At 37.9% G+C, this 9,181-nt stretch overlaps 1 protein-coding gene across 1 annotated transcript; it reads left to right on the forward strand.

Moving 5' to 3' along the window:
• The first annotated feature begins 4,551 nt into the window (after positions 1–4,551).
• On the forward strand, positions 4,552–8,453 carry ptges3a (prostaglandin E synthase 3a (cytosolic)). Its single transcript, XM_005732638.1, has 8 exons — positions 4,552–4,729; positions 5,555–5,668; positions 5,764–5,833; positions 5,923–6,021; positions 6,572–6,661; positions 6,752–6,808; positions 6,920–6,947; positions 7,500–8,453. Coding segments are annotated over exons 1-8 (480 nt in total). The 5' UTR covers positions 4,552–4,727; the 3' UTR covers positions 7,520–8,453.
• Positions 8,454–9,181: the final 728 nt, after the last annotated feature.

Raw genomic sequence — 9,181 nt, forward strand, 5'->3', positions numbered from 1 at the left:
TTGTTGGGTTTTTTTCTCTGTATCTATGAAGCGCCTTGAGGCGACTTATGTTGTGATTTGGCGCTATATAAATAAAATTGAATTGAATTGAATTGAATTGCTGGAACACCCATTCCTGGGAAGATTGTTAACTGTCTTGGGTGCTGGAACACCCATTCCTGGGAAGATTGGCAACTGTCTTGGGTGTTTTCCACTTGTGAATAATCTTTCACACTGTAGAATAATGAACTTTAGATTGTTTGAAAATGGTCTTATAACCCCTCCTAGGCTGATGGGAAGCAGCAGTTGCTTAAGATCATTGCTGACACCTTGCATCCTTAGAATTGTGTAAACAAACACGTGAATGCTCCACACCAGAAAAATGCCCAAACCTCTGCTTTTACAGAGGCGCTCACATTTAAAGGTGATCAATTTGTCAAGTGCATTTATTAACAGCACCAAGCTGCTACTTACACTTTTAATTCTTATGGAAACAGTAATAGTGTGCTTACTTTTTCACACACTACCTTAACCTTTGTTAAATAAATAATGACATAGTGTAATATGATATATTTTGTTGTTTATATGACAATGTTTTTACCCAATTTTAAGACCTGCTAAGAACCAGATTACTTTTGTTAAAGCCTAATACAAAAAAACTGACAAATGAGTGTACATTCAGTAAAAACTTCATACAGCAATCCCTCCTTCTTTGCTTCCTGCCTCCTATTAGATCCATGGAATCAGCTGTTCATAGTCTACCACACCTTAATAAGCTGGAGTGAATGAAGGACTGTACTGTCACCAGTAACCTATACCCTTCAGCAGAATACATGAGGCATGCAAAATGCGCCATTACTGTCTGATTCACATAGCTCCCCTTTCAAATATTAACTACCTAACTTCACTGCTTCTGTCCCACGCATTCAGAAGCTGCAGGCATTGTTATTCTACCCGTTATCATCAGTGTCATCTGTGGCTCCGTCCTCAGTGAACACTCATATGACTGTGTTGTCCTCTTCTTTCCATCCACTGGCTTTTGTTCTATTTGTGTTTTTTCTGGCAGCTGCCAAGCCTCATACTGGCAATACTGCCTCTCTCCTCTCCTGTTCAAGTACAACTGCTTGAAGCAGCTCCCAAAGTGACATCAGCTAGCCACTGATTACATCCCCCGATGGCCTTCTGTCAGTTTTCATGTGATTTTCTGTGAGCTTAAGTGCTTTAGTTTACAATGAAAGCCACTAGAAGAAAAACACAGAAGTAGCAGGTGCATATGACACCCTCTATTCCCATGGGCCTAAAAAGTTGTGCTTCACTATGATTCATAGCCAAGGACAATGCTAGAAAGTCATCTATCGAGCAAGCTGTGAAGCTAGATGCTTTGGTTTCCACCACTGTATCTCGGCCATTTCTTGTCTGTTTTGTAGTAAGATAGGCGTCACTACATTCACTCCTTCAAAAAAAATTTTTTGCTCATATTTTAACTTTGTGTATGAGTCTTTTGTGTGTATTGTAGCATGACGGGAGGAGTACTTTGTGTGAAGACTCCATTTCTATCCAACGTTTGCAAACATGAGCAAAGCATTTGCAGTGAACCTCTCCTGAGAGGTGGTTTGCGTCCCGTTAATCGCACTGTACCAAAATTGGCTGCAAATTGATGGCACTCAAACAATCATTCTTTTTTTTTTTTTTTTTTTAAATGACATCAGAAACAGCAGTATGCGACATTACGTGATGGCAGAGCTTCAGTTCATCCTTTGTCTTTTTTTTTTTTTAATAAATAGGACAGGGGGAATGAATGAGAGAAAGAGGGGGAGAGAAAGAAAGAAAACCAAAGGGGAGAAGAGACGGTGAGAAGGGGGAGGAAGAGAGAGAAAAACAAAAAAAATACAACAAAAAAAAAAAAAACTCCTGGGTCACCTGTATGGAGAAAAAACAAACAAACAGAGGAGACAGCAAACAACAAAGAGCAACATAATAATAGAGAAAACAAAGCACCATCACAATAAACTAGCTAGTCATAGATATCAATAGTTACTAAATAATAAACGATATTGTGCAGCACGCAAGATAGACAGCGCACAGTGTGCTTTGAGGCAGCAGCCAAGAAGGGAGCAGATTGTGGGTGAGATAACCTGTGTGCATACCTGTGTGGATCAGCATGCTTGCATTCCAAAGGTTTCTCCATGTAATGATCTGTTAGGGAGTGTGGGGGGGCCACAGCTCCGTCCTCCAGGGTGTGAAGCTCTTCTCCTCTTCTCCTCAAACAATCATTCTTAATGAAGCAAGCAGGTGAAATTAAGTGGGGGCTGCATTAGGAAGGTCATCCAGCATAAAAAATAATCTACCAAATCAAACATGCCTAGTGACACCTTGTGAATAAGGGAGTAGCTTTTATTCCCTTATTCACTTTTATGTTTTTGTTTTTTTACTGAGAGGTCAATTTTGCCTGTAGAACACTTTCTACTTTAAGGATTTACAGCTATATGCTATAGAACATCATCGCTTGATGAAGGCATATAAAATAAGAATGAAGCTTTCCAGTCTAAAACCCTGCATTATTTGTAATGACCAGCAGGAGGGAGAATCCACTGCATGGAAGCTTGTTTACACCAGTGAGGGAAAAAGAAACATTTTGATTGGCAGAGCTAAGTTTAACTTTAATGTTATCTCAAAATGTTGAGATAACTCAAAATTTTAGGTTATATTCTCACAATTCTGAGTTAGTAAGTCGATATTTTGAGGTAGTATCCCAAATTTTTGACTTATCCATGGCAATTGTTTTTCAGTTGAACAAACAAGCTTCTATAGGTCACATATGAAGGGACCCGAGATTTATTTTACTAGACTGCTATACAGTTTCTATATAGTTTCAAATTATTTTTTACTCACTAACTCAAACTTGTAAGAAAATAACTTGAAATTAAAAAAAAAAAAACTCAAATAACTGCCGCCAATATACCCAGTGCATTGGTTGCTTCGTGCATGGCCAGTAACATTATCACAGAGTCACTTCTATTTCTGCCGTTACAGCACAGGTAACCAAAGTACTCTCCTGAATGATACATGTAGCCACTCAGACAATACCTCCACATCAGCACTGATATAGGAGCAGAAGAAGTCAAAACCAGAAGCAAAGAAAATTGTAGTTCACGTTTTTGTTCAACCTTGAGACATTTGGGGGGGGATGGGAGTATACATATATTTACAAAAAACTTGAATTTTACAGTGTTTATTTATCAGATAAAATAAGTTAAATGTCAGTGTTATTATTGTCCAGCGGACACGCCCTTCGCGTTCTAAGTGAGCAACTGTGAAATGGGTCGGTCTAGCCTTCAGAGTTACGTCATGAGCTCTCTTGGTGGAGTGAAACTCTGCCGTCTGCTCCTTGCTATCTAAAATATAACCAGACGCTGGCGTAAATTCTCGACCATTTCACACTTCTGTTTAATCCGTTTTCTGTTTTATTCAGCTGTGTGAAAAGCCCCGGAGGAACCCTCCTGAGGGATTAATAAAGTTTTATTTAATCTAATCTAATATAATAACTTTAATCTCAGACAAACCGATTTACTCACGAACAATTAAAACACTGACAAAAGCTAAACAATAACATGTTTAAGTTATTTAAGTGACTTATATATCATGTTTAACCTGAGTTAAACATGATATAACTGCGAAAGACCGCAGGGGTTTGAAAACGATGTGCCGGGAGTTCGCTGTTCTCGCCGGCTCAGATATTTGAAGTTTACAAAGCCACATTCTCGCCAGAAAATATGTTAAAAGTTTATTTGCGACCCAGAAAGAGTAATAAGAGTAATATTAAAACTAAGTAGCTGCAGTAGTAGTAGCCATTGTTGGAAACTGGAATTGGCTGGGCCAGTCTGGGATATGGTTTTTCAATTTTGTTGTCCAGGTGGAAAATCGGGAGAAAATCGGGAGAATGGTGGCTACGGGAGATTTTCGGGAGGGGTATTGAAATTCCAGTAAATCAGGAGGGTTGGCATGTATGGCAGTGACAGCAGTACAGCGTACCATGTAAAAAAACAAAAAAACAAAACGGCGCATGACCTACAGAAATGGCAGCTACCGACAGCAGACGTGACACCAACTTAAATGTCACCTCTGTTGTCCAGTGCCAGCAGCACCACACAGAGGGTGTAAAATGGCCCTTAAATAAACAATGGGCCATGTCCATCTTTTATATACAGTTTATGGTTGTGCCAGAAATGGTCAGCTACTACTACGACGTGTGAACTCAAAGCAGTAATTGCTGTAAAGTTTAAAGTGACAGTGAAAGCACTGGTTTGCACCTTGAGCAGCTCGCCCAGTTACAACAATCAATTAGTTTTCATAGTGACCCAGTTATCCTATTACTGTAGAACTCAAGGAAGCCTGCTTTCATCGAGTTGTAAAACTCATAAAAGTATGAAGTGTCCTCGCTCGCCATCAGGTAGGACGACATTATTCAGGTGGTGGAGCTCTTTCACTGCTCTGGTTCCATGAGTATACTCTTTCTAGAATAATCTCCGGCGGCTTCGATCTGCCGAACACCGTGCTCACGTTCCAAATACCGGACGTCACGAGAGAACGTGAAAAACACGCGATATTTCCAGAGACACCAGTGCATATGTTGTAAACCCGAGTTAACTGTTTAGTTGTCAGTAGTCATTTTTGCCGGGCACTACTGCCAGACAACAGTGTGAATACCGTGGTTCTTCGAGGGAGCTTAAATTGCTAAAACAGTGAATATGTAAGTCTTGATTTACCGTGTTTACCTGGTAACCAACTAGCTACTTGTTAGTGCGGATCACCCACCTCATACTAGCTAAGTGAGCTAGCACACGAGTTAGCCTCAGCAGTTCAGCCGTACTTAACACTGTTGCCGAGACAAAAAGGCACAGCTCTTCGTTAACGCCACAGGCTACAACTTTCCATCAATCTACTGTAATTTTGCACAATCCTGTCTCAAACTCCTAAACGTGAGCTTGCATTGTTTATGGACCTGACAACAGCTCAGTCATCGTTAGCTAGCATGCTAATGTCAATGAACATGACAAGGGTAATGCTAAGAGTGGAAAAGCATGGTGTCACGCTCCGGGGTATTCACTTTAAGCTAACGTAAGCTAACACGCACTTTCACTTTAAATGTGATTGCAAGACATTCTTCTCTTAACCCTGTGAAACAATGGCCTCAGTGTGGTTAACATCTAGCAATGGCGGATTATGGTAGTATTACCCGAAACCTTTCAAGTGCGATAATCTAATTGTACCTCCGATATAGATATATATCTCAACAAGTGCATAGTTTGGCTTAAAAGATATTGTAAACTTTTTATTGGCCAACAAGTATTAGTATAGGACGGATAAAGAGGGCGTTTGGGAGGCCTATGTGCTAATCTCAATGAATGAGTTACGCCTTTCTCAATTCCACAGTGTGTGGGTACTGCACCCTATACACGTGGGCCATGATCTTATAATGCCCACACTAGGCAGTGGAAATATGAGATCAGAGAGATGCATTGGTTGTTTTGGATTGTCTTAATGTTCATTTTTCATTTTTGTTCTTGGTGTATAGGCAGCCTGCAGCAGCCAAGTGGTATGACAGACGAGAGTCTGTCTTTATAGAGTTTTGCATGGAGGACAGTAAAGATGTGCAAGTAATCTTTGACAAGTCCAAATTCACTTTCAGGTAATTTGCATTGTTAGCATATTAAATGATGACATTGTTAAAACCCTGTTTGCTAGAAGCGTCTTTAAAAAAAAGTCTTTCATTTCATCTTACAGCTGTGTCAGTGGAACAGATGATATCAAACACCAGAATACAGTGGAGCTTTTTGGGGAGATTGACCCTAAAGTAAGTTTTTAACTTGTGCAGACAGTTCAGGTTGGACCCTGCGTACCATTGTTAGGAAACCTTCACCAGTTTCTTCTTCTGATATACAGGAATCCAAACACAGACGCACTGACAGGTCTGTGTTGTGTTGTTTACGAAAAGCAGAGCCTGGGAAGTCATGGCCAAGACTTACCAAAGACAAGGCAAAGGTAACTCTCAGCAGTATAACATTTACAAAAACTCAGAATACATCAAAATCTCATAGTATACATCATTACCTTGTTGTTAACATTGTCAGTTACATTGACCCTCAAAGAGGTAAGATCAGGGTTTAAGTTGAAAGGTGGAGCATGTAATGCATATGTAATTTTTTATTTTTTTTTAATGGAAGTAGGTTTAAGAGTGAATGACATTTTTGGGAGAATCAGGTTGTTCATCTTTCATTCAATAAAAGAATTAAGAAAAAGGAAGTAGATAGGGGTTCGTCTCCATCAGGTTGCACTTTTATCAAGTATTTTACAACTTGCAACTTACTGTTTAAAAATAAAATAAAATGACTCCACAGTTTTATCTGCTCCGCTATGAAGGACTGTATTATAAACAATAAGCTCTCTGTTGCACAAACAGTTTGAAACCATTTCCACATTACCCCGAGCATTGTTCTGTTTTAAAAAAAATACCTAAGTAAATATCAAAATTATAAAGTGACTGAATTTTAAACTTTGCCTAACCAAAACATTTTAATCTACTTGCTTTTAGTGCAACTGGCTAAGTGTGGATTTCAATAATTGGAAAGACTGGGAAGATGATTCAGATGAGGACTTGTCAAGTTTTGATAAATTCTCAGAGGTAAGTGTGTCAAACATGCACAGTCTGCTCATTGTTTGACTATGTTCAGCTAAACTGACATGTTGATTTGTGTCCTGCACCTTCCTCCAGATGATGAATAGCATGGGTGGGGATGATCTACCAGATTTAGATGGAGCAGATGAGGAGGTATAATATTTGTTTGTTTTATATAACTGTAGTACAGCTGTAATTTGGCATTTAAATTTTATATAACAGGTGTTACACATAATTTTAATTGTTTTTTCCTTTTTTTTGCAGCATGAGTCTGCAGACAGCGATGATGAAAGTACGTAGCGATCTGAAAGGGCTCTGTTGTGATTTATAATCTGTAGTCACTAGATCACACGAGTCCCAAAACTCTGATAATGCCTGGCAGTGCGAAAAAGTGTCAAAACAGATGATTAATTATGGAATAATTTGAGTAAGAAATTACACGTGTGGGGAAAAAGTCACAAGTTATGAGATTTTATTTAATAGAATAAATTTTTATTTATTCAATGTTTTTGTTTTTATACATGTTAAGATTGCTGCGTTTAAACAAAATGCAACTAATGCAATGTACATAAGACTTTCAGCCACAGCTAATTTGCAGACCTTGTCCCTGGTTACGCTTTTTTCAGACAGTTAGAAAACAGCAATAATAAGAGAATTAACAGCAACCATGATAAAGAAATCCCATAATTCATAGCACTAACACACATTTGGTATATCAGAAATTGTTTATTAGTTTCTTTAACAATCCACTTTCTCCAAAAAGCCCATAGACTTTTTTTGTAATGACCATAGCCATAAAAATTAAATTTCATACTTAGATCATGTTTTTAACTTTCTCTTTCAGAAATGCCTGATCTTGAGTAGTTGAATATGGATGCCACCTCAGTAGTTAACAAAGTGAGTTCTAAGTTTGTTGAAGAGGGAGACTAGGCATGAGTTGGCATCCACGTTGAAGAAGAACCTAATCTCGACGCAGTTTCCAAAGCGACACCCCTGAAGGGAGTGGCAGGGAGTGACTGTTGGATGGAGACATGCACAGAAATCCATAGCAACATACAGTGCTGTGCTTTGCTGTTTTGTTTTGCATGGACAATTCTGTTCAAATGAAAATGTTATTGTTCATTGACTTAAATGATGATGTTATGGGATGTACTGATGTCTTACAACTTCTCTCCGTCTCTTTTTTTTTTCCTTTTTTTGCCGATGTCAGGTTATGTATTAAACGTTGTGATTTCTAATGAAAAGAAAAAAAACCTCAAAAATGCCTATTTTCCAAAAAAGTAGATTTTTTAATAACAGATTTTCCCCTTTAATGTTTGTATTGTAAATTGCACATATTTTCTTTGTTAATTTAAGAGGCAGGAGTTCTGCTTGTAATGGGTTTTTCAAATGTATGCCAACATCTACAAATATTTAACAATAACTTTTTTAAAAAATATGTTTCAGCACTTAAAATAAACATGCTTGTGCAACTTAACAGCTTGTGTTGAGGTTATGGTAGTGGAGTGCTGCTGTTGTTCCACGTAGTCATGCCTTTGCAAAGATGAGTTTCTTTATGCTGTTATATGAATCATCAAAATTAATTTTCTTACAGATATTCCGAGGTGACGGCAGAGATCCTGTGTAGTTAACAAAGTCACACAAATGGTTTAATCCCGTATAGATTATAAATGTTTATCATATACAACAGAACTATGATTGGAGGTTTGTTTGATTCAACATGTGTTGAATTCTTTCTTTGTCTTATATTGTGGGAGTTTGGCTATTAATTTCTAATAAACTTTACTGGTCACTGTAATTGTTCTCTTGCCCATAGTGGCCATAGTCTTGCCTTCCTAACAGTTCCATTGTAAATGATGGAAGACTGCACTAATATATGCAAGTTCAGCTTGATTAATATTGAGACTTTTGCCGTGTGAGTCAGCATGTTATAAAGCTTTCCTTTTAAGAACAACGTTCTCAATAGGTTTTGTTTTTGCTGGAGCGATGGCAAAGCTCAAAGAATGGTATTAAGTTACTCCAATTTGCTCTTCAAAAGTATTTTCACGCAGAACAAAGACTGCAAACGTACCATAGTTCTTAAATTGAGCTTCATAAGGAAGGGGTCTTTTAAGGGTCAGTGCTAAGAGATTTGCAGCAATTAAAAGTCCATCTGTAAGTACTGCATTAAAAAGAACTCTGAAAAATCTTTATATCCCATGATCCAAGTTCTATGAAATGTGAAATAATGGATTAATCACGTCATAGTGTCAGGCTTTTCACAGAACTGCACTCAACTTTTCTCTAGCCTTTAAAAGGGAAATTCAGGGGCTTTCCATCTTCTTTGTTTACTAGAAGGAACTACCCAAAGGTCACAAGTACTGTAGTTCACCTCAGTGAAGTTCGTGGGCTAGATAAACTATTGCTATAAGATTATAGTTTGTTGATGAAAGATGTCAGTGATGATCCCAACTTCTCATAACAAAAGCCCCTTTTATATATATATATGTATGTATATATATATATATATATATATATATATATATA

This window comes from Pundamilia nyererei, unplaced genomic scaffold (genome assembly GCF_000239375.1).
Source record: "Pundamilia nyererei isolate P.nyererei 1_Seehausen unplaced genomic scaffold, PunNye1.0 scaffold00047, whole genome shotgun sequence".
Lineage (NCBI taxonomy): Eukaryota > Metazoa > Chordata > Actinopteri > Cichliformes > Cichlidae > Pundamilia > Pundamilia nyererei.

Coding starts and splice junctions, on each gene's coding strand:
- ptges3a (XM_005732638.1), top strand. Junction 5,669..5,763: donor AAGTCCAAATTCACTTTCAG/GTAATTTGCATT, acceptor TTCATCTTACAG/CTGTGTCAGTGGAACAGATG. Junction 6,948..7,499: donor TGCAGACAGCGATGATGAAA/GTACGTAGCGAT, acceptor TTTCTCTTTCAG/AAATGCCTGATCTTGAGTAG.